General features: G+C 51.3%; 1 protein-coding gene across 1 annotated transcript in view; it reads right to left on the bottom strand.

The window, feature by feature from the left end:
- The window catches only part of SKAP1 (src kinase associated phosphoprotein 1), a 158,103-nt gene that overhangs the window by 20,305 nt on the left and 112,140 nt on the right, over positions 1 to 25,658 (bottom strand). Inside the window, exons 5-10 of the mRNA XM_052785303.1 lie at positions 10,872 to 10,952; positions 9,888 to 9,971; positions 8,267 to 8,391; positions 7,462 to 7,525; positions 6,514 to 6,678; positions 963 to 1,025 (exon numbers count right to left, since the gene is read on the bottom strand). Coding sequence (XP_052641263.1) covers positions 963 to 1,025; positions 6,514 to 6,678; positions 7,462 to 7,525; positions 8,267 to 8,391; positions 9,888 to 9,971; positions 10,872 to 10,952 — 582 coding nt within the window. The remainder of the gene's footprint in view (positions 1 to 962; positions 1,026 to 6,513; positions 6,679 to 7,461; positions 7,526 to 8,266; positions 8,392 to 9,887; positions 9,972 to 10,871; positions 10,953 to 25,658) is intronic.

The following is a 25,658-nucleotide window of genomic DNA, read 5'->3' as shown; positions in this document are numbered from 1 at the left end:
GTCTCCATCACCCCACAAGCGGGATGCCTGCTGCGGGTCCCCAGCTGGGCAGGCACCCCCGCGAGCCGGGCATCATCGGGGTGAGACCATCCCCTCCGAGCTCTGGATTGGGAGGATGGTGCGGGAAGCTCTCCCGAGCCGGACTTTGCCGGTAGGACGTGTTTTCCCGTGCGGCGAGGAGCGAGCGGGGCGGCAGGAAACCCCCGGCCAGTGCAGCCCCGGCTACTGGGACACAAGCGCCGCTTTCCTGCGCCGGGGCGGAAGCGGCGATGGAAAGCGAAGCAGGTGGAACCGGGGAGGAAACAGATCTTCCGCTCCCATCCCACGGTGCGGGTCCTTAAGGAAAAAGCAGGGGTGGGGGCCCTGGCAACCATGGCAGGTTCTCGGCGCTGGTTCCTGGGGTGGTGGTGCGCATCCTTCCGGCTTCCCGCGCCGAGATCCCTCCCTGCGGCGGCTTCCTCTGGGCCGTGACTTGTTTCCTGCCCTCTTTCCAGGTTGTTTCTGCCCCAGCTCCTCTCCCCGGTCCCTTGGGATGTGCCGGGAGGGCTGGCTCCGTCTCTGCGGTCCAGGATGGGACGAGGGACAGGGACGGGTGTGCCTCCATGGGAGATCCTTCAGCACACGGATCTCATCAGGCAGGAGGGGGGATGGATGCTGGGGCTCCTCCGTCGAGAGCTCCCTAAGGCCACCCCCCATGGGGTGCCTGTCCAAAAAGGAGAGGCATCCCCCATGCCTGTAGCATGGAGAAGATGGAGAGAGCTCCCCAAGCCCGAGTTATCTGAACTTCACCAGCTGCAGAGTCTCCTCTGTCACCCGTCCATCTGCTCTTGGGGCTTCTCCCATCCTCCATGCACCCTCCATCACCACCCACACCCCAGGATACTCAAAGGCAGCCGGACTCAGAACCCCCCAACCGTAACCTGGAGGTCCTTTGGGTTGGCCAAAGCAGGGTGGGCTCTTACCGCTTCTCTCTCTGCTCCCGACATCCTCGCTGTCCTCTGGGTAGGGGGGCTCCAGCTCCTCATCTGGGGGGGGGAAAACAGAGCGGAGAAGTCAGGGGAAGGGCTGTGAGCGTTACCGCTACACCAAACCCCCAGGCAGGCAGAGGGCTGCGAGAGCATCCGACTGTCAGAATAATAAATTCCCAGCTTAATTGTGAAGAGTGGAAGGGAGGAAGTCACAGATAATATTTTAAAACGTGTTGCATAAAAATATGAATTGTTGTTAACACTGGTAAAAACAAATCACTTATTATAGCCTCATAAATTTAGGCAGCACTTTGCCGAGTGCCCTATAGGAAGAGATGCTTCCTGTGCAGGACTCGCAGCCCAGAGAAAACGAGACGCCGAGGAGAAATGCCAGGACAGAAATGCGAGGAAGGATGGGCAACAGAAGCAGAAATTAAGGAGGAGAAAGAGGACCCCAGGCAGTGGAGGGCAGGCAGGCTGGCATGGCTGTGGAGGATGGGGAAAGAGGATGTAAGAAAATAATAAGAAATGATACCATGGAAAAGGTTAAGGACAGAGGGGCTGGAAGTCATGGGGAAGCCCTGCGAAAATGACTAGAGACTGACGGGAGCAAGGATCTACACACAAAGAAGTTTAAATAAGATTAACACCCAGCCAGGTGCAACCCATCCAGCCTGAGCTGCCTTGGGTGCTGGGGCGAGTCGGGTGCACAGCACCCACATTAGCTGCCATCACAGCCCAGGTTTCCTTCTGCAACCATAAAGACTAGAAGCAACCTATTAAAATAATATAACTAAACCCCCAGTTCTCAAACGTTTCGGAAAGCAAGTTGCTCATCTGCGCCTCTTGCACTGCTGCTGGCAAAGGGCTGTTGGGGAGCGTGGGGCAGCCCTGACACGGCTGATGCCAGTGCAGAAGGGATATCCTTGTTGCATCTCAGGGGACGTGGCTTTGCTGTCACCTTTAGGCAGAGCCAACAGAAACCAAGCTTGGGTCTTCTGCTGATCCCACGGCACCCGATCGCAAGGCAGCGAAGTGCTGCTGCTGCTGCTCGGCACTTTCCGAGGACGTGGCCCCAGCTGTCTCTCCCACCCGGCGCTGATCGATGCAAACCAGGTCAGACCTCCGCTGCCAATTACAAATTGCATCCCAAGTTAGAGGGTCACTGCAACTGCTCCCCCATTAGACGGGAAGCGGCACCAAAAATCTTTTCTAAATAAATCAGACTTTATTGTAAAACTCGGCCACTGACGAGACAGAATCTCATTAGCATTGATTTTAAAATAAATTATTGAAAGTGGCTTTTGCCTGCTCTTTGCATTTGTAAAAGAGAACGTAAATATATGTGTAACAGTGCTCTCCCCCATCATTCCCACACACGTGCCCCAAATCCTCGCATCTGGATTCCTTTATACTTTAACTGATGGCACTAAAGCCCCTAATCCCATCTTGCCATGAGATGGAGGGCAGTCAAACCAGCAAACCTGCATGCCGTGAAAACCCCAGAGCCATCCTCCAAAGCGGGACAGCATCATTCCCCCACCGCCGTGGGTGACACCTGCACCCAGGGGGTCCCCACAGCCACCCCCTCCTCCTCTCCGTGCTGCGCACACCCCTCCGGCTCCCACCCGCGCCTGCATCCTGCAGGCACCGCTTCCATCCCGGAGCCAGGCTGTCCTCAGAAAACCTCTTCCCAGAGCCCTTCTCACACCTCCCGGCACGCACACACGCTCCTTGGGAAGCGTCAGCCGGCGCTGGCGCAGGAAAACACGTGCCACGGAGGAAACGCCGCCGCTGGGTTTCCAAGACGAGCAAAGCCGCGTCAATCCTGCACGTGGAAGGGGCTGGCACTGCCAGCTCCGTGCCTGGACGTGGTGCTGGGCAGCCGTGGGTGCCTTGGTGATCCTGGGGAGATGTATCTGTCCTGTTTCCTCCCCACTTTCCTGGGAGTCCCCCCCCCCCAGATTGCAAAGCTGGTCTCCCTTGGTAGCACAGCTAATGGGGAGTCACATTTACAGCCCCTAACGAGCTCAGGCAGCTCTGTGGGTCCCAGCCCCTCCTCGCCCCATATAGAGCTGCTGCTCCCGCATGTCCTCACTCTCCAGGAGCCACGCGAAGCTGCCAGGCAGGGGCTGGGGAGGCTTTCCAGAGCAGCCCCCTCTCCCACCTTGGGCTATTTTACTCCAGATTTGATGGAATGAGTCATGTTTTAACCAGAAATCAAAGCCAGGGACCCCTTCCCTGTTTGCATCGCCCGCCTGAATCATCAGCTAGGCTTGGACAAGGTGCTCTCCTGCGTCTCAGTCCTCCGTGCCTCAGTTTCCCTTTCTTTTCAAAGCCTCTGCCCTGCTGACCGTTCGGTCTGTGCCTTTTGCAAAAGGTGGTCGGAGAAAAAAAAACCCAGGTGATGCCCAGTCCCCACTCTGCCCAGCATGGTCAGGGCTGGCCGCCCCGCAGCGAGCTCTTCGAGGCTGTGATGGACAAAGCATCTGCAGAAGGAAAGGAGGAAACTCACATGGGATTTTTCTCAGGAAAACGTGTTGGGGAGGCAGCTGGCTGGTGTGGCTTCCCCTCAGCTGACAGCAGCCAGCTCTGCTCGCCCTCCTGCACCCCATCTTCTTGCAGATTTTGAGCTGTGCAATTCATGAACGGGGCCAGGGGACAAGCTCCCCTTCATGCCACAGCCCTGCAGCCTGTTGCAAGCAGGTGGTTTTTCTGAGTCAAGTCTAGAAGTGATGCTCTGCCCTCCCAGAGCCTGGATGTTTGATCTCAGCCAATCTCTGGATTTTATAGTGATGAATCAGAGGGAAATGCTGAAAAATGCATATCCTGGGGGCTGTGCTGCTTCCCCCTATGCCACCTCCCTGTGCGGAGCATCACAACCTCGGCCGAATCACCCTCGGGAAAATGCCTTTACATCTCCGTGGGCAGCCCTGGGCATCCTCACCCGGGATCCGGAGCCCCACGGCAGCCCCCAGCCCCAGGCACGGCCGGGGAGCTGGCGGGTCGTGCACCCCACTGCTGTGCCGGAGCAGTCTGGGCGTTGGGCAGATTCTCAGAGGAGCTGTGTTTTAATGTAGCAATTTGATTCAATTTTCCACTCTATAAAATTACCCATCACTGCTCGTTGCTTCCTAACAGACACCTTCACTCTTAATTTAACAATCCTATCGAATTCTGCCAGGGAAATTGGAAAAATTTATCACCTGTGAAATTTTATTTTTCCTTGGTTGTATCTGTTTTTGTAAAACTTCATTAACGACGATGACTTGCTGAGGAAATTATCTCTTCATCTCCCCCCCCTTTCTTTTTTTCCCCCTCTCCCTCTTTCTCTCTCCATTTTCACTCGGGACACGAGGGAGGCAGCCGGGCCCAGAGGAGAACCCAGCTTGGATGGGGACTTTCCCTGCGCTTGCTGGGGGGGTCCCAGGGGTGCAGAGGGCTGGGGGGGACAAGCTCAGGGCAGAATAGACCTCTCCTACCTGCCCCTGAGCGCTGCAACTGGTTTCTTCCCACTCCCACACTGGGCATCTGCCTCTACAGCAGCATGCAACCACTACCTACGTTCAAGCTGGCGGGGAATTGGGGTCTGCGGGGGGTGAGAAACTTGCCCAGACGGGAGAGCTGTGGCTTTGCTTCCCGCTGGCAGCACCCTGCACGCTGTCTGAGCTGCGTCCCTACGTGTCGGTGCGATTCCAGCTGCGGGCTGCAGGAAGGATGCTCGATGGCCGGAGAGCCGAGGCGATGCGGGCAGAGGCAGCTGTACCACAGCTCCTGCCTGCTCCTGGGTGCGGGAGGCTTGGCCGAACCCCAGGGACAGCAGCCCCTGCACAGCAGTGAAGCTCCCGGGATGCCCACGCGCTGGGGACGAAGGATACTGCAAAAGTCCTGCTAAGGCAAGGGGCTTCAAGCCTGCTGCTTGCAGGGTTTGGGCTGGCGAGCAGCCTGAGACACAACCCTTTGGGCTGCCTTAGGAACCTCTTAGCAAGCTTTTAAGAAGCTGGGATGGGCAGGATAGAGAGCTCAGTAAAAGCTCATAATTAAAGGAAGGGTTTGGCTGGGATGTTCCTTCCTCCACCACAATGCTCTGCAGCCCCAGCATCAGGGCACTGGTCTGTGCGTGAAGCAGGAGAGCAACACCCGTGGGGACCAAGGGCAAACCTGGCTGGCAGGGTCGGCTCCAGCTCTTTTGAGACACTCTGCATCCCGGAGCAGGGGAAACGGTGGGGTCTGTCCTTAAATCCACACCGTGCAAGCTCCTAGCAGGATCACCATTAGCCACATGCGGAAAAAAACCCCTCACATCTAATATCTGCTCCGTAGTCAGTGTCGGCAGCCTCAAGGCAGCGAGGAGTCGGGCACAGCTGCCAAAGCAGCCGGGGATGCTGAAAGCCCTCGGCCTGACAGACCGTCAGCACCTCACACACACCAGCCCGGGGACCACCGTGCGGGGGGTCCTGCTGAGCTCAAGGATCACTGTAGGTATGCCCGGAGGAAGAAAAAGCTGCTCCCCCAAAGAGCTGAGGGTGTAAACAGAGGAATGAAAGGTCAGGAAAGAAAGAGGAGAGATGGAGAGAGGCTGAGGCTTATGCTCAGGGTTGCGCAGGCAGCCCCGGAGCCCCAGCTCCGCTGCCGGCAGCTGTCTGGATGCCACTTGCAAACCACTGAGCAGAGATTTCCTTCGGCAGCAATAACAAGACAAAGATCTCGGGCACCATAAAACTTTCTGGTGCATTTAATATTTTTTTTTTTTTTTAATCACTACAAATATAAAGTTCTGAAATAAATAAGAAGAAACAAGGACCTATTTCGCATCTCCAAACGCAGACGCCGAGGGAGTCTGCTCTCAGGGATAGGGTGCAGAGAGCTGGGTGATCCCAACCTCAGCCCAGAGGCAGAACAGCACGTGGGTTTGAAGAAGGCTCAGGTGACCCATTGACCAAGCCCTGGGGCATGTCACACCATGATTTCTGCTATAACGGTAAGAAATGTTGCAGACCGTGTCACCCTCGCAAGCTGTTTGGTTCTGTGCCAGGAAGATTGCTCCTGGCTCCTTTAACCAGCAGCCGCTGCCCTGCTACCTCCAGACCTCGTGTACTGTTAGCGAACAAGCGCTGGTCTTTAATGCAGTTATTTTATCATCTCTTGGAAGGCCAGTAATTGTGTTACAGCCCTCACTGCATGCCCAGAAGGGAGCATTTTCATCATCTAAAGTCTGATTTTCCAGGTAACACAGCCCAGAGATTCCACTCTCCCCAAACTTAATATTACTTGAGCTGAACGGAGCACAACCTCTAAAAGCTGCCTCATCTGAATTTACAAACCCTCCGCCTCACCGGAACAGAAAGCTTTTGCTCTTGTGGTCCATCAACCAGTGTGAACAAAGAAATGGGGTCAAACCTTTGAGTTATGGGTCCATTAAACCCAGCAGAGCCTGAGGTGTTCATTCTCATCAACGTGTTGTGTGGCCAAGGTCTCCTGCCATGTTTGCAGGTCTATGACTAGGGGATGGCTTGGGTTTTAACCCGCTTATTTGGTTGCTCACCTGGCAGAACCTCGTAGATGTCATCCTCTTCCATCTCAACGTTTGGCTCATCCTGATTCAGGGTAGTATTGTGGGATGTTGTGTTCACAGAGTCAGAACTGTCCACGTCATTGTATGGCTCTTCTTCGTCCTCCTCATCATATGGGATAGTGAGGGAGGCCAGGTCTGGCAGAAGAGAGCAAAAGCATGGTGAGAAAGAGCAAACCAAAGTACCAGGTGGATGCTGGTACTTTCAGTGAGTTGAAATCAAGTAACAAAGCCTGTGCCACTGTACTTTGTGCTCACCATGGACCTTGCAAAGACTGAACTATCCCCTTGCTTGGCCCATGAGCACCTGGTGTAAAGAAAATGGGATGGAAGCTGAGAATAGGCTAAAACAAAGGAAAAGCCCAAGAAAGGATAGCAAATGCCAGAGAACAAAGCCAAATTCAACAAATGCCTTAAGGAACTGAGCCTGACCCCATTCCTGGGGAGCTGCCTATGGTTTCCACGTGCAGCGCTGGAGTCTTGTCTCAGTATTGCTGGTCTCAAACTGGAGCAACTCCAGTGGAGCCAAACCCCATCCTTCTTCAGCCAAGGACAGAACAGGGATCTGTGACCCTGGCAGCGAGGAGCGATCTCACCCTTTTCTTGTCCCACTTGGTGACACTTGCAGCCTTTGAGAGATCGCACAACTCTACCCTCTAAAAACAAGCTAAAAGCTCTCGAGTTGAAATGAAATGCCCGTGGGCTCCAAACAACACTTCTTTTTAACCACCTGCTCAAAAGAGCAAAGCCCCAGAACCTCTTTTTTGCTAAGAGGAGATGCTGGGGCCCCAGCAAGGTCCTGGTGATGAACACAAGCCCACGCGTTGCTGGAGGGAGCAGCCCAAGCCGGGTGGGAAGATGCTGCCAGGATCTGCCCAAACAAACAGGGCACGCTGGCTTGGGCCAAGCTGCCAAACTCACCCTTCAGGAGGAATTGGATCTGATCCACCCAGTCTTCAGCCTCTGCTGGGCTTGGGGCTGTGAACTGGAGAGAGGTTCACCTGTTACTGGGCTGGTTCTTGTATGTGGGAAGAGAAAAAAGATTTGCAGCTAGAATAGGGGATGGAGATCCTGCATCTGCCATTCTCTACCCTGTGGCTTTGGGAAAGCCATTTCACTTCTTTATCTCCCTATTCCAAACAGGGAAACAGAAGCAGAACAGAGCTAGACTATCCCAGAGGAAGGCTGTCAAGCCTAATTCATTAAAATAATTCAGACGAAAACCACAATCCCCACTGAATATACTATACTGACTCTAAAGCAAGACTCTACATCCAAAATCTCCCTGAAGCTCTGGAAGGCTCTCATGCACATTTTGTGGACTGGGCCAGTTTTTTCATTACACCAGTTTTTTGACTCCCCCCTGGACACTCAACAGACTGTAAGTTTAAATTTAACCTGGCTCTGAATTGCTTATTTAAAAATGGGCTTTCCAAACCCAATCCTCTACTGCTTCTAACCCATGTTCCCACTTAACTCGTGCCCCACAAGTGCAAGGAGAGCCCAGGATCACTCTTTGTGCCAAGGGAAAGTCCATGCTGAGATGACCTGCCAAGAAGGGAAGCATCGGCACCTTCTGCAGTGCCTTTTGGTTTGTTTTACCAGGGAGGTTGGAGATGCACAGCCTCCCTGACCCCACACCTCTGCCCCCAGACCTGGGACCATCTGCTTTTGTGCCTACTGCTCAAACCAGCACAGAAGGTCCATTTCTTTCCCCAGTTCCTACCTCGTAGGTGCGTTTGCCAGGGCAGATTAACTCGAAACAGCATTTTTTTCGAGAGTCTTTGCGCAGATGAAAAGCTAGCCGGGCACTATAGTGCTCAATGGAGAAGTTGCCTTTAGGTTGCTTGCCTGGAAGAAGAGAAACATGCTCAATCTGGAGTTTGCATCTTTTTATCAAGCTCGTGGTACCGCTGAGTGGTGCAGATGTCTGCTGCTCACATAGGGAAACCGAGGTACACCACACATCAATAGGAAACGGCCAGAAAAAAACCTTCAGTCTAAGAATGTCCACTCCCAGGAAATCCAAAGGGAATATTATAAAAGTCTTCATAAAGACCCAGTGAAGAGGGTGCCCTTTTAAGCCTCAAGAGACTGCGAACAGCCAGAAAAAGGTTGCCGGGGTCAGAAGGTTGCATGAGATGAGCTGGTTGTAATGAAGCAGAGACCAGTGTGTACTTGGGGAAATATGATACCAACAATTATTCTGCTGGTAAGGCATTAACGGGCTGGCATTCAGGAAGAAATAGTTAGTGGGGCCTTTGAGAATTGGCCTACAGATCTTGCCGATGCATACATGCGGCCGGTGTCAGCCAGGGTGGAGAGAGAGAACTTCACTGCAGTCATCTGAGGCGTCTTTATTTACCCCAGCTCATTATTTCCTTATGAATCTTCTTGAGGAAGCGTGGGAGTACAATTCAGGCAGCTGCTCTGAACCTTTTTTTGATTTGCAGATCTTTAAAAAACTTCCAGGGATGAGGCCAAGCCCTCTATAAGGATTTCAGCCCATTGATACTAGGTTTGCTTTATTCTATGGTCTTCTGGAGACCGTTTGGAAGCTGACAACTGCTTGTCCCTCACAAAACCAACCAAATATCAACCCCTGGCTTCAACACCTACCTCTGCTAGCAGCTCGCTGGGAAAGCCCGAGCAGCTCATACTCTGCCAGGGTGAGAGGAGTTGGGAAGCTTGTTTGGAAACAAAAAGCACTTGAGATCCTCAGACAAAGGATGGGGAGGAAGGACAAAGACTCAGCTTCATCCCCACGACCCACTGGAGTTTAAACCTGTCCCAGCTGCAGACTGGTCACTGTAAACCAAGGATGTACGTGTGTATTTTGTAAGGCATTTTCATGCCGTGTTTCTGGATGGGTGGAACAGAGGAAGGCCATATATCTAATCATGCCAAACTCTGTTGGAGATATTAGCTGTCTGTTTATATGTACCTGATGGAGCGTGACTGCAAAATATTTATATACACTGACACATGGATTATATACAGTCACTTAGGGGGTTGAAGCTCAGCTGATGGCTAATGGAAAACTTGGTACATTATTTTATTTACACACAGCTCTGTTCCTGTGTCTCTCTTCTCTTGTTCCATACCTATAAAGGTGTTTGGGGGTGGTAGTGGGTGCGTGTGTGTGTGCAAGCTGAGATCTACCTCTCTAGAACCTGCATGTTATGCCTTGATAGGGAATTGCAACCTTCCCACGGTATACGCTTTTCTCTCACCAGATATCAGCCTGTTCTTCAGCAAGGGCTCTCCCTTTCTCTTTTCCAGCCCTGTCCGTGCCCTCAGCCACCTCCCACAGTTTGGGGACAAGAGGCAGATATCTCACCACTTACTTTTCTCATTGGCATAGTAGTAAAAGGTCCTTCTGTTGAGGACACACCACCGCTTCTGCCACTCTGAGCCAAAAAAGCTGTGCTCTAGAAAGAAAAGGACAGCAAAAGAGTAAAAAAATATTAATTTCTGTTCTTCCACTGTATGCTTCAGATGAATATTTAGGAGAAAGAAGAATTTTTTCCCAACAAAACCCTGCAGATTTCTGGCACAAAATTCAGGCAAGCGAATTTAGATACAAAACCTCAACCAAGTAAGGGGGAGCCAGCCTGTCCTACCAGGCTGGAGCCCCTGCAAGCCTTCCCCAGCTCTCCAGACTGAGCTGAGCTGCTGTGACCCTTAGTCCTGCTAACTGAGAGGGAACACAGCTTTAGGTTAAACCTCCCTAATTGAGGTTTAAGAAAATGTCTTTTACTCTGTAATTGGAGCAAGCTAAAACATGCACAGGGCCAGTTATACAGCTCAGCTGATGGCCATGAAGAAAAAAGGGCTGTTCTTGCCTCATACCACCTGTCATACAGTAAATAAATCAAGATAAAATCTGAGTGATGAGGAAATAATTTGTAGCTTTCACAAGAGTCAGTAAAATCAAGATAAACCTGAGGCTGACTCACAGTCCTTATCTCAACTTGCTAATGTGTGTGATGCTACAAACTACCTTGTCTTCACCGGGATTTTATCCTCATTAGGTATTGCTCGTTAGAAGGGCACATCTTGCCTTAGAGGACTGGGCTGCTGCTTAATTCAATTTCTGGGTTTTAATCTTTGTGCAGTTTGATGATCTGCAAAAGAAAATAAATAAAGGCTGTGCCCTCCCTGTATGCATGATGCCCAAGAAAAGCCTGAAAGATTACGCATGTGCCTACAGATAAATCTGCAGAAAAGATGTATTTTCCTGTTTGTTCTTTGTCTGAAAATTTGCATTCTTGGTAATTCTGAGGTGCCATCCCCAAACCTTATCTTACGACGTACTTGTCAGGCCTTACCTCGACACCTCTTCTCCAGATATCCTTGCTTCAAAATGTTCCCTGTATCTCGAACAGGCTTCGGTGTGATCTCCTCCAGTCCTACAGAGAGCAAAGCAAAGCAAAGCCTTGGGATTTCCCATTTGCACAACCCCTCAGCACGTTTTCAGCCCCTTTCTCTGCAGAAGAGGCTTGGGAAAGCAGATCAGCAGCCAGAGGTGAAAATCATGGTCTATCACAATCTCACCAGCTATTCCCAATCCTAGTCACAGGCTCCCAGAAGCCCTCAAGGAAACCAGGACCACAATTCCCACGGCTACACAGACCCATCCTCAGTGGGCTGAGGCTGGTGCTGCGCCAGGGGCTGATGCTCAGCCCTTTACCCCCCAGCCAAGGCTCTCTGGTTCCCTGGCAGCTTTTGGCAGCAGGCAGGATCTGGTTTACGGACTTGGAAAACATGATCCCCTTGTCTGATGTTTGGTGTAAGTCAGACCGTGGCACCTTGCCCCAGGCTGGCGGATGGACCCTGAGGCCACGGAGAGGCTCTGGCACTCACTGCATGAGGTGACGGCCACATCTCATCCCCAAAACCATCAGGGCCAGGACGTCCCCAAGCCATGGCTTGCTGCTGAGAAGGTCTCCCCCTCCTCTTCCTGCTCATCTCCTGCCATCAGAACTTGTACTAAAACACAATAAAAAATGACTAACTAAATGCCACTAATCACCTCCCCAGTGCCCAGCCTTGGCAGCCTTTTCAGTATGAATAAATTCCCAGAATCCCAGGTCACGAGAGCTTCTCTTGTTTTCTTAACGTGTCTCGCTAACATCCAGCTCTTGGCCCAATCCATCCCCCCTGTCACCTCCCTCGTTCACGGGCTATTTTCATTTTTGTGTTTTATAGTTTGCAGACTCTGGGCTCGCTATAAATCCTCCGCAAATGGGTCTCGGGGCGAACGGCAGACACAAAGACACACAAAGTTTGGGTTGGTGGGAAGGCTCCCCTACGTCTGTCTCCTCTGTTGGCTGGAAACTGGATCCTTCAAAGACCATATCCTTGGCTTGTGCAAAGCTGTCTGAAGTGATTCAGATTAGAGGAAGCCCGGGGTGCTGTGGGCTGGCCCCTCGGCAATGCCTGGAGGACACGGGCAGCCCCTTCCTGCATGGAGAAATCTCATTTCTCCCCAGTACGAGTCGGGTTGAGCTCACTTCTGACTCTGCTCCAGAGAAATGCAATACGGCAGCTTCAGCAAGGATGGAAAGGAGCAGGGTTTCACCCTCAATACGTGCAACTCGCTGCACAAGCGGTCGGGGAGCTGAGAGCTGAGGGGAAGTCGAAACCTTCCTACAAATAGCGCTGAACATCAGATTTATGATTTTTCTTACAATGAAAACAAATGAGGATGCTGAAAAGGACCTAAATTCTCTTGCAGGGTTCAGACTGGCCAGTATCAGAAGATTTTTCCCAATGGGGGCAATGCGCAGAAAAATGTCCCGAGGAGCTCTTGCACCCTCCTCAGACGCAGGTGGCCCTGAGCACCCTCAGAGATGGGACCCTGCACTGCCTCGGACTCTAACGGGGCCAAAACATTCCCTGGGCTGCCACTTCCCAGGGCACCAACCTGTCATCCCTCCTCCATGCACAGGTGAAGGCACCTGCACAAACACGCTCAGGCTTTTCTCTAGTGACGCTGAGCATCTGACTTGTAAAAAGGCACATTGTCTTCTCAAATCCAAGCCCCGACCCCTTTTGCTAATGCAAATCTAAATGTCATTTTATGGGACATTTATAATTATGAAAATGGGACAGTGCTGCTGGATGCATAGGGAGACCCTGCGAGTATGAATATTACATTAATGTGCCCAACGCCAGCTCGCTGATCCCGCTGGCAGGAGCATAAAAAATGCTTGAGTGAAACTTTTATTTAGACGTTAAGAATCCAGGCCCCAGCGGGGTGACGGAGGCAGCCCCGGCGAGATCCCATCAGCGCGAGCGCTCGAATTGAATTACCCAGGGGGGAAGGCAGGAGCTGCGAGTGCTGCTTCGCTTATTTAATTTCATTTACTTTCAGTACATTATCAGCATGGGGCTTCCCTCTGCCCCCATTCCCCCAAGAAAACCGGCTGCAGAAATCGCCAGCGTGCAGGATGCTGCTGTTGCTTGAGCCAAAGCAGGGACATGTCCGGCCATCGTGGTCCTCCTTGGGATGTGCTTTCTGCTCTTTCCTCAGTTGCCAAGAGAGATTTGGGAGAGTGCAAGGACCTTTCAGACACCACAAAGAGCAACCAAAGCTGGGAAGCAGCATGGATGCAATGGGAGCCAGCAACAACCTCTCCAGTCCCACATCTTCTCTCTTCGCCCATCATTTCTCGGCACTTGGCTGTAAGCAGGCAGAACCCCTGGGATAGCTACTGCCTTCTCAGTTGTGCTTTGCCCTATTTAAGATCAATTTTCCACGTAAGCAGATCCCATCTTTCAGGTTATTTGTGGCCCTGGGTCCCAGGATCTGCTGGGCTGGCAGCTCTGTGGGGCTGGGACGCGTCTGCAGCATCACCTCCGAAACACCATCAGGACCCCAAATCAATCCCGCTCTGCAGGAGACACCGTGCCTCAGTTTCCCAGCAGGAAAATCAGAATGAAAGGAGACTCCCTTCTTCTTAAATACTCAGTAGCTGCTCAGACAAACTAATACAATTAAGGAGGGGTTGTGAGGGCTGATTTGATTGCACAGGGCTCTGGAAATTTTAAGTTTTACAGAATATGACACGAAGATGGCAGCTGTAACCTGTGCGTCGCATGCAGCCTCTCTAGTGCAGCCTCTCTAATGCAGCCCTGCTAACACAGAGCCAAGAAGATTAAATCTGTGCGAGGTTGGTGAGTGCAGGGGATGCAGCGCTGGGGGCTCTGCCTGGCTGCAGACGGGGCTGGGGCTATGTGGGGTGTCCCCATCGCTCCCCACGTCCCCAGCCTGCCCCTAACAACAATCCAGATGGTTTTTGCTAGCAGCAAATAGCTAAAATAACCTGCAAAGACATTCCCTGGGTTTTTTTATTTCTTTAAACCATCCCAATGGACACCCAGAAGATCCAGAGAGGCTAGGTGGGAGCCCGGTCCCAAAAAGCTCTTTGGTTTCTAAGGGCAGAGGGTTTATTTACCCAGGCAGCTTCTGCCAGATGCCTCTGCCCCAGGACCACACAGCTGGCAGGTAAACCACAGCTCACCCCATCTTCTAGGACTCCAAGTGATGGAAAAGCCAGCCCGTCGCCTGGTCATCTGTTCCAACCACTAATGGCCATTCACACCATTTATAAAAACAGAGAAAGAAAAGGCCTTAAATTCATCGGAGAGAGACACATCTGTGTTCTCCCAGACACACAGCCCCTCTCTGGTTGCTGCCAGCATGGCATGGCACGGCGTGGCAGGGCTGCAGCTGTGTTTGGGTGGTCTCAGTGGTCCCTTCCACCCTGGCATCTCCCCCAGCCCACCTTTTGCCCAGCAGACGGCTGGTACCGACAGCATTCCCCCCCTGCCACGTGCCATCTGCTCGTGATGAGCCCCCCACCTTCCCCAGACACCTCCCAGTACCACCAGCACCTCGAACCCCTCACGGCCTCTCTTCCATCCTCTGCAGCCTCTCAAGCCTGGCTCCCAAGGGAGCTGCTCATCCCCAAGGATTTTCCCGCAGATGAATTTCCTAATCCACAATCCACATCGCTTCATCTGGAGCCTCCCGCAGAAGGGCTGCACATTGGCGGCACCGGGAATAGTTCTGTGCCGTAATCCTGGAGACCACTTTTCTGCAGAGGATACAAAGCTGTAGCATTTCAGGAGTGGGAGAAAACCAGAGCCAGAGATCCGTGCCCACGGATGCAGAAGCAGACGCCAGCTCTTTCCTTTCCCCTCTTTATCGCACCTCAACCTTTACTGTGATTTACATCCCCCCAGGTACTGCCAAAGGATGCTCTCAGCCTCAAAGGCTTCACTCCTGCATCAGGCTGAACCCCAGGTCACCAAGCGAGCCTCTGGCTTTGCTGACCAAACAGCACCTTTTGGGGAAAGTTTCTAGGAGTTTGGCTGCCGAGTGCCGTGACCGTTCCACCCCGTCCTCGTCATGTCCTCAAAGACCTCTGGGTTTCAGCTCTCGCCTCTTTGGTCTCTGAGTCATGCACACCAGCTGCACAAAATGTCACAGTAGCTGCAGCCAAACATGCCCGGGGGCTGCGTCGGTGCCCACGCTGTCACATCAACCGACTGTTCAAAGGGATGGAGCACAGAGGCACGACGGTTATAGCTAATTCCCCATCCTCCAGCTTATTCACCAGGCTCAAATGTGCCAAGAGCAGATTCTGCTCCCGGGGACTTTGCAGGGAACACCCAAATACATTTCAAACCAGAGCACAATCGGCTGTGATTTCCCAAAGCCCTCCGTGGTGGCTGCGCTCTTTTTTCCATTGAAGCTAATGAGAAAAAAAACAATCAGAAAGAGACAAACAACCCCTCCTGCCGCCTTCAAAGAGAGACGGACTCGGGAAATGCTGAAAGCTTTTGGAAATCCCACCCACCACCAAGGTCTGCCACAGCAAATGGGTCCAGGACGTGGCTGCTGGGGCTAATGGCACTAACGGCCGCTGCCGAGCAGCATTTGTGGGTCTGTTCAAACACAAGTTTCATACATGCAAAAACAAGGAGCTGTTTGTAAGCTACGCTCCTTTTGCTCTCTGATGGGGGAATAACGCTGCCCATATTTAAACCATTGCCTTTTTCCGAGATCAAGAGGATCTTGAAAGCATCTCTGCTTTCTCACATCATGATCCATGCGGGTACAGACAACATCCCCCCCCCCACCACCCCTCTTCCCAGGTACCCTTGATCAAAGTTACCAGCAAGATCTACCCCACTGTCCAGTCCCCCGTGGGAGGACGGGAGTGAGCTTGGCCCCTTGGCTCCAGGCTCTGGATGATGGAATCTGGATACATCGGGCACAGCTGGGCAGGACCTTTTCAGTGCCATGCAGATGTTGCAGCCCAGCAAAGCAGCCAGCAACGGGCACAGACCGATGCTCCGACCAAATGGAGCAAGAGGAGAAAGGCCATCGTGGGACGTGAGCCACCGTCCATCGGCGTGGTCCCCCTGGTCTCTGCCTCCTCATTCCCCTGCTCCAGGTCACAGCACGTCTTCTCGGTGGCTCCCAGACCCTCGGTGCCCCTCGGACACGCTTCCCTCCGTGCCTCGGGAACGTCACCAAAACTTTCAGTGCCTTGGAAACGCCTGGGGATCATTTATAACGACGGGAATGGAATGAGCAACTATTTCAAAGAAAATAGGGAACTGAACAATTGTCAACATGGATCACATGAAATAGATCTTGTGCCAGACTAATTTTATTGCATTTTTTTGAGCAGGGAAATAAGAAAGTAGATGAAGGAAAGGCAAGGCACGGCAGAGAAGATTTATTCGTGCTTCAGCTTGACTTTTCAGAAGAGGCTAGTAAGCAAAATTCAGAGTGTAGGCATCCACCCCAGGATAACTATCTAGATTGAAAGCTAGTCAGCAAGCAGGAGGCAGTTAAAAATCAATGGCAACAAATCATTGAGAGGAAATTATCAACTGAAATATCCCTGTGTTCAGCTTCATGATCAGTTGTCCTCAGGCTCAGGAGCCCTCGGATGCTACAAGGCATCCCAACCCAAAGAGCCCATCCAAAAACTGCAGCTAAACCCAGAGCTTCCTTTGGGGCAGGCAGGGAATTGCTAAATGCTCTCTTGTAGCAGCCAGTACAGACCAGTATTGAAGGCAGGAACCAAGATTAACTGGTCCCAGGCAACGGCGGAGGCTTTTGACAAGTGCTGACAGTCAGGAGCGAACACAAAATCCACGGAAGTCGCTCAAGAAACCCGCAATTCTCACCTGGGGTTGAACGGCGCCTAGTTAACTGCCTTGCCCCTAATGTCTTCGTTGGACCACAATTAATGACCGGACACAAACAAATAGGGGACATACAGATGGACCTTTGTTAGGCGCCGAGTTAGTGTTGGATTCATTGTTGTTTTTTCAGAGGAGTCCATGACTGTGGTTTTTATGATTGATAAGCAAACAAGAGAAGAGGACAGTCAATGGCAAACAGTTGACTGTAGATTGGGCTGGGATTTAGCCCAAGAGGGTGGAAAAAAGCCTCCAACTTTTATTGGTGGGGTTTTTTTTTTTATTCTGTCTGGAAAATTTAACAGCAAGTTTCAAGTTAAACCAACTTTGCCAAAGGAAAAAAAAAAAAGAAAAGAAAATTCAAAGAGGAGGCAGAGCCTTTGGCCCAAAAGTTTCCTTCCAATTCACTAAGTCTATAATTGCAAAATAAAAAACACTAAATCTCAATATCTATTTGCACAGCTCATTAGCCAAGGGCTCACACTCAGCAAAGAGGGAGGGAAAAAAAACCCCTTCAGCACCAAGTGGATTTGGGGAGTTGCTATGGAAACCGGCCCTTCACAGTGCATCTCGCAAATCCCTGCTCCGATGGGTCTGTCTGTCCACCCGTCCACAGGCTTCCCCAGGACGCAATTTTTTAAAGTCCTCTAAAAAAAAAAAAAAGCGTAATGTATGAAATATATAAATATATAATCTGCGTAACTCATTCCCCTGTTATTTCTCTCCCCCAAACATAACATTATGTCAGACATTCGACCTGCTGTGCTACCGGGACAACATGATTTACAATGTGAAAAGGGAAAACCTAAATCATCACGTAATGAAAACATTAAAGTTAATGCATCACAAGTGAGGAATTTATTACCATTAACTCCAATAAACAGTTATAAACCACCCGTCCTTTCCTGTCCACGTGCAGGGACACAGGCGCGGGGACTTCATTAAGCTCAACTTTCTTTTCTTCTTCACTAGACCGCTCATGTGTGCTCCAACCGGCCACCATTTATTGTTAACTGGACTGGCTCATTTTCCGGGGACTGGCGAAGGTTTGAAGGCCTCATCCATTTCCTTCCACGGGTGGCTCGGCGCAGACAGATGGAATAGGAAAGTTCACGAGACGTGCAGCTCGATGAGTTTATTTAAACGCCGCTGAAATATATGCTTTGACAAAAGCCAACCCTCGCCCTGGCCCTGTACATCGTTACTCAAAGAGGCTGATGGATAAGTAATAACATATGGGCACGCTGTGCGGTTACACCGGACACCAGCTTACCTCAGGGTGCACTTGGCCAAATATTTGCCTCTCGCTGATGTTACACCACCACCTTGGAAACCTAAGCCCGACATCTGAAGCCTTATCGAAATCCCCCTCCCGGCACGGGGGAGGACGGCGAGGCTGGCTGGTCCCTGCGTGGGACCGTCTCTCCCCGTCCCCCTTTGCCCCGTAGCGGGTTTCAGGAGGGGTCTCAAGGGGTTTTTGGGGATGGGAGCGGTGGGGATGCAATAACAGGCACCACCTCCCAGTTATTAACTACTGCCTCAGTCCTGAGATCTTTGCATAAAAATACCACCGGCTTCAACAGGAGCTGCAGATCTGATCCATTAACGGCGCTGATGGGTTCGTTATTGCCGGGCTGCCAATGAGGACTAACGAAAATGTGCTTTTCCCGCAGTGCACAAACGAGACCAGCTCCCCCGCGTCCCAGTACTCGCACTGGGGCAGCTCGAGCCTCGAGCCAGGACCCCACCGCAGCTGTACGAGCAAAGAGAAGATCCCTACGATGACCGGTGCCACACACGTCCCCTCGTTGCACTTTCAGGAGGGGCTTTAGAGATGCTTCTCCTCTCCTCTGGGGTGAGATAAAAGCAAAGCAGTGGAAGAGTGGGGATGGGATGTGGTGTTGGGGAGACCTCGGAGCTGGCAGGAGATGCAGCCCTGCCGCTGCGTGCTCAAGCTGGAACCCTTCTCCTCCCCGCTGCTCCTCGAGCAAAGGCACCGGTGGTTATTGATGCAGGGTGCAGCTAAGCAATGTTTGCTCCTTCTGCCAGGAGCAAGGTTGCTCAGCCGTTCTCTGGCTTCATTAAACACCTACTTGTGGAGCTAACAGGATCAAATACAAAGATCCAAGGGATCTGCAGCATCCATTTCTCCTAATTCCCAACAAAAACGAATTTCCTACCAAGGACTTTCCCGCTGGAAATATTTCACCACCTTGAATTTTCTCTGGAGTTTTGGACCATCGTCGTGTCCACCCTGTACTCTGGTAGGACGTCAGTCCAGATGTGAGCACAGTGGTTTGGGTCCAACCCCAGAAATCCCTCTTGACCTTTCTCCCCAAATGAGCACCTGGAAGGGCTCAGCCGTTCTGCAGAGGTGTCACAAATTTGTGGCACCCCCAGAAGACACCAAGTACAGCATGCCTGGGCCCTCCTGTGTCCTCCGAGACCAAGGTCCCACCACATCTTTCATCCGTGAACTTTCCTGCCAGCAACAAATGATGAGGACAAAGGGAACCAGAGAAACAGCCAGAGACGGCAACGCCAAGAAGAAAGGACCCAAGCTGCAAACGCAAACTCTCGGTGCCCACAGCAGCACCTCAGCCCGCTGGGACGTCTGCTTGGGCTCCGAGGGGAATATTGGCTTTGAGGGGCCAAACCGTATCATGTTTTGGCATCCCACTGTACCTCCCCGCCATGCTCTGCCATCCAGCATCGTGACACCGTGCCCGAGAGGTGCTTGACCCGAGCCCCTCGCTGCAGCCACAAATCAACGCAGGAAAATTCCCAAAGGGCAGACGTGATTTTAATTTACAGGGTCTTGGCAAGGCTGCGAAAAGACCAGACACCTGTTGGCTAAAGCCCATCTTAACAGCTTAGGCCTTTTATTCCTATAAAAATTCTGTACCACATAATCGTCAGCCTTGACACAAACGATTCCTATAGATCACTGTGGAAAATCGAGAGGATTTAAGGAGAGAGGAGGGTTAGGAAAAAGTAAAATAAACGACATGCAATTTTTCAAGCGGAAACAATGGCAATATGAAGATATATAGGTGTCAGCCATTCTGTAGGAGGCAGGAGGCTGTGCTCTTTTACCTCTTACAGTGTCACTCTCATGACCTCTACCATTTGAAATGCTTTGATTCCACCTTGCCCAAGGGATCTCTGAGCGCCGGGGAAGAGATGAGGAATGCCCGCGCCTGACCTCACCTCCACATTGTCTAACGACTGACGGCATAAATCAGTTTTTCCCCTCCGCAGACCTGAGTGCCAAGAACCCATGTGAGAAGGCTGGAAATATTAAATGATTTCCCTGAGGGTTTTCATTGTTACTTGGTTTCTCTCCTGTAACTGTAGAGCTGTGTTTCACATGAAGAACAACTTTCCCTTGAGACCTCAATTTGTGTACAAAATGAACAGGAGGGGGTGGGGAAGAGGGATGCTGGCAGCCAACATCCACCTGGGAGGGGAGCAGGAGGGGCACGACAAAATCTGCAGCCCAAACTTGCTGCGCTCGTCCTTCCTGGCCTCATGCAAACCAAATACAGTGGAAGTCCAGTAGAGAGATATAAAGAAGAGATCGGTGAGGCGGCTCGTGTGAGGGGTAAGAAAGACAGGAGCCATCCTGTCGCTGGGGACAAGGTGAGTGAGCAAATTCCAGAGAAAGACTAAAACCAGCCAAGCGTTCTCGGCATACCTCAGCCTGTTACCGCCTCGGGAAGATGCCCAGCTTGTGGGATAAAGAGGGATCACGGACCTCACGGAGGGTACTGGAAGCTGCAGCCACCCCGGATGCTGGGGATGCATCTACAGACCATAGAGAAGCACAGCCGACGCGCAGGCATGGTGAGTGCACAAGCGAGCTGTTTCACCCCAGACCTTCCCCTATGGGTATTTTTCTGTTTCTCTAACCCTGACACTAACATGCTGCCACATTCTCCCTAGTCATCGAACACCAGTCAGGCAGAGCCATTCTGCTGTCTCCTCCTGAATTCAGAGTATTCAGCGCCCGATGTGGTCATCCCAAGGAAACTGGTGGGAGTTATTCCCTAATTACAATTGGATTTACTTCTCCCAGGCACTAGCCAGTCTGGTACCATCCCTGTAAGAAGCCCCTTCCACAGCCAAATACTCAGTCCCAAACACTGGACATGGCAGAGAGAGATTTTAAGAGAGACCTGGTGTAAGAGCAGGGCAGGCAACGGGCTCTGGAGGCAGGAGCAGGCGGCTGGCAGGGACTGGCAGACCACTGACGGCAATCAAGTTCTGAGTCACCGTGTTGGAAAACAGGTTTGGGTCTGCACACCCAGAGCGGGCAGCAGAACAGCTTATCCTGAGCCTGCCTGCGATGGGCTTTCCTGCCTGATCCTGCCCACCTGGGACGGGCTGGGGGCCAGGGGTACCGAGGGGTACCCTGGTAAGCTGAGCCACGTTGGCTGGTTTTAGTCTTGCTTTCACGTCTGCAAGCTAAGAAGCTAACAAGAAGTCTTGGGGAATCAAATCAGCTTATTTTAGGCATGTTTAACCAAGCTCTTGGCAGCATTTCTCCAGAAACCAGGCAGCCCACCTTTACCTGGCCACTGATGCCAAGAGCATCATTAGCTGCTATTTGCACAGCCTTCCCAAGCCTAAAACCCCACCGAAGCGCTGAGTGGGATCATTATTCCATTATTCAAACCCAGCATCGCTCTTTAAAAACAAATTTTGCAGGTAATTAGTCCTAACTGCTATTTGCAATTTAGCCTATGGTTTGCCTCATCTCAAAAGCCAGTCGAGGCACCTTGGTGGTCGGTTCCTCGGTGAAAGCTCCCCGCCACCGCTGCCCTTGCACCTCCACGCCGCGCTGCCGGACTGCACCGGTGACGTCCCTTGGTGATGGGAAGAACCGCGGTGGCCCCATGGCACAGACCCCCCCTGCAAACACCGTTTGCTAATGGGTGCGATGGCCGTGGGTTAGGACTCCATCCAATTAAACTAAAGGCAAACCAAATACCCAACCTTCCTGGCATGGTTTAAAGGTCCAAGTTTGATGCTGGAAATCGCTGTCTCATCTGTGTGACTCCTGCAACGATAAGGAAGGTCCTTGCCAGGGCTCGAGGCAACAAGTGGGAGGAAGCCGCCCTTCCCGTATTTATTAAATTCTTACATTTCAAACAAGTAGCCTTGTTCTCCCACTTCCCTTTCATCTAGGCTCAGGTCTATTTTTTCCTTGCTTCCTACTTCTGAGTAATTGTTAGAAAAGTAAAATCAACAGGTCGTAAAATGATAAAAGCACGTTCTCTGGTAAATCCTCCCCTTGGGCTCACTTCTCCTCTCATTTTACACTGATAAAATGCCCCTGCCTTCCCTGGAGCCCTCTTGATTTACATCACATACCTTAGATTACGAAAGAAACGTTGATTTTCTGATATCAACACAACATGAATCTAGACACACCCAGCCTAGCTCTGCTAGTCAAATAAATCAGGAGCAGAGCCAGGAATAGCTTATATACGAGTAATAGAGCTTCAACTACACCATACAGATACGGTGAGAGCAATCCAACCTCCTTAATGTAGATAGTTATATCCAAATAAAGGTGCTTTATGTCAGTATAAATTATTCTCTTCCCATTTAGGGATGCCTTTGTACAAAATGAATGTGCTAGAGCAACTGCCAATCTGGATACAGATATATTGTTTAGAAAAAAACAAAACCACCGGCAAACCTGTGCTGAAACGCAGCTGGCACTGATGGCTCCTTCTCCTGGACCTTGGGCTTCCCCTGGCCCCTTGGGACACGGTGTTGTCCCGCTCCAGCTCCCTTCCATGCGGATCCGGTGGGGATCTGCAGAAGGCAGCAGGTTTGGGGTTTTTTTCCCCCCCAAAAACTGCTGCCTTTTCTGATGCATCACCTCCGGACTGAGCAGGTCAGGACCCCCCCCTTGCAAGGAGGCACCGAGTGCTTTGCACGACAGGAGTGCAGCTGAGAGGAGGTGGGGACGGGGACACCTTCAGGAGCCACCACCAGACAGGAGAGATGATCTCCAGAGCTGCCAAATGAATTTCAGACCGTACTTAACCTCAGGATTATTTCTGCACAAATTTGACTCAGCCGAGGCAATCTGTACTGACAGAAGGCTTTGTACCACATGCTTTTGTCCGGTCCTAAGTGCCTTACACTGGTTTTTAGTGTCTTGTCAGTCCACAGCCACAACTAAACACATACAAGGGCCTGATGCGGGACACGAGAGAGATGGAGCGGGAGCCCGATGTGACCGTGTTCCCTCCGCAGCATCCCAGGACCTGGGGCTGGGACCGCCAGGACCGAGGAACCCCTCCCTGTGAAAGAGCTTTTGACCAGATGCTCTGGCTTTTCGTCTGAGGGTTGTTTTTTTTTTAATAAGATGCAAACTCTGAAAAATTGAAAGAGCTTGAGAAATTTCTAAGCGCCTCCTTGTCTCGGTCAGAGCGTGAGGCTTTGGGAGCCAGGCTGTATTCCCACCCTTAAGCCAGCCACCTACGTTAGCAGCCCAGCCTGGGATCCATCTGCAGACCTCTCGGCTAATTCCCTCGGCTCTCTCATACAACCGGGGAGAGAAATGGGCACTTTCTCCCCGTTGAGTACAAAGAGTGCCTGGGGTACGTAGCCGGAGGCAGGTGATGGAAATAATTCCTGCCCCCAAGTCCCCCTTGCCATTCCCAAGACTTAACTCAACTTCATCGCTCCCGGCGCAACTCCGGGAGGAGACTGAGCAAGGGCATGGGGAGCGTCTGGAGCTCATTAGAGGATCCTGCTTTGCGCTGGTCTGGGACAAAGATGTTTCCTTTTAAAGCCTCGGGCTCTCGCGGGCAGGAGCCCAAGTGATGAAAGAAGCTTTCTGGGTGGCGGCGGTCCCAGCAGAGATGCAGGAACCAGAGCCCTGGGTGGGTTGATTTAACTCAAAGTGATTTAAATCGTCAATTTTCGTGATGATTTAAATCATCGAGCAAGATGTCTTGATTGAAATCATCCATTTTAATGTTGCTTTGCGTTTGTACTTTTTATTCACTTTCTTAAGGAAAGCTGGTAACCATTAAAACATGTTGATAAAGTCTGCTTTTATGGTAAATTTAACATTTCTCTTAGCTAACCAGCAGAGCACACTATTTCTATGCAAAAATATTTCGGTCATTATGTAGCTTAACAAACATTTATGTGGTACTTAAATTTTGTATTATGTTACAAAATGGTGAAAGATGCAGTTTTTAGGAAGTGATTATTAACTTTTATTCACAGCTAATGTTAAACACTATATGGTCTGAGACTGAAATTCAAGTAAAAATATACAAAAGCAATGTTTTGAATTTTATTGGTAAAATAAATTTACTTTTAACTTGATGGATATATGAGGGGAAAAATATTTAAATCTTGTTAAATTTAAAGCTGATTTATTTCACAAAGGAAGTATTATCAGTAGCGATGGGATGGGGTTCAAGGTTCCTCGTTATCACATCCTTCCAGTTAGCAGATCTCATCCTCCCAAACCTTGTCTCCTCTTCTAAATTTCGAGCAAAACCAGAGATTGCCTTTCTCAGCCTTCCAGATTTTGGCTCAGCATGAGAATGTGAACTAAGCTGCTGCAGTATATCAGATTAAAGAAAATATTCTCCCCGCGCTTCTGTGTTGTTAAGCCTGGTTTAGGACCTTTCAGAAATCCTGGGACTAACGGAACTCTCCAGTGCCTTGCTTAAGACTTTGGCAAGCAACAAGTTCCAGGGTTTTGTAATTTTTATTTTTGAGTCTTAACGATTCTTTTAAAGCTTCATTTTTAAAGAAAACATCTTTGGATTTTTAAAATACGCCCATCCGAACTCAGTCCTCGATGGCCTTGCGACAAACCCCGCAGCACCCAGCGAGGCTGGGGGGGGCTCAGCACCCAGGGCTGGGCAGGGCTGCCTTCCCCGGGGGGAATATCCCGCAGCCACGGCCCCTCGGCACTGCTCGTGCCGGAGCCAGCCCCTGGCACAGCCGCCGGCTGAGCCGGAGACCCCCAAACCCCACGATGAGGAGCAAAGATGAAGCATCGCCTTCCTTCGCCCTCCCCGAGCTGCAAGCATCGGACCAACGAAGAACCACGGCTCATTGCAGCCAGCGTAACCCAGGATTTCACACCTCATTTTTCCCAACCTGGCACCGTTTTCCAGCAACTTCCACCTCCCGACCGCTGTGGTTTAACCCCCCTCCCTTTGCATTTCCCGATCCCCAACTCTTTCCGGGGTCTGGCACACCGAGGCGAGGCTGACACGAGTAAATCTGGTGTCTGTGAGTCCTCCCAGGCTCCCACCTCCGGCGGTCCCAGCTTGGCTGGGCACGGAGCCATGCGGGAATTGGGAAATGGGGAAGCATCCCCACGAGCCACGGCTCGCTCCGGCGGAGGAAGAGAGCTCTGCCTGTGCTGCCGTGGGAGGGGAGGATGCTCTAGGCTCCGGTGTTGGGTGATACGGGGCAATTAGATTAAAGTATTTTCCATTAGTGAAGAGTGAGAGTTTGCTAAGTGTGGTATCTGTTAGCCCAGAGTCATAACAAACCCACAGATAAATGAAGTGCCAGTTACCTCCTTCAGAGAAAAAAAAGGCAAAAAACCCCAGCAAAAAAGAGCAAGCTGCTTCCTCTTGGAAAGGCTCTGGGCTCCCGAGTCCCCTGCCTAAAATTCAAGTATCAGCATGGTCCACCCCTGCAAACCCATTTCTAGAAAACTGGCGTATTTAGTAAAAAAATAAAGGATGTGTATTAAAGGGAGACAGCCAGGAAATTATAAAGGTGGGACAAATTTTTAGGGAGCACTGAATTGCAATGGTAATGCATCGCACGCGGGAAGGGCAGGGGTGTTTGCTGCTACGGGAACTGGGCATCGCCATGCTGGGGAC

This window comes from Harpia harpyja, chromosome 4 (genome assembly GCF_026419915.1).
Source record: "Harpia harpyja isolate bHarHar1 chromosome 4, bHarHar1 primary haplotype, whole genome shotgun sequence".
Classification (NCBI taxonomy): domain Eukaryota; kingdom Metazoa; phylum Chordata; class Aves; order Accipitriformes; family Accipitridae; genus Harpia; species Harpia harpyja.
Note: the sequence above shows the minus strand (reverse complement) of the source record. Positions and strands in the feature narration are given on the sequence as shown.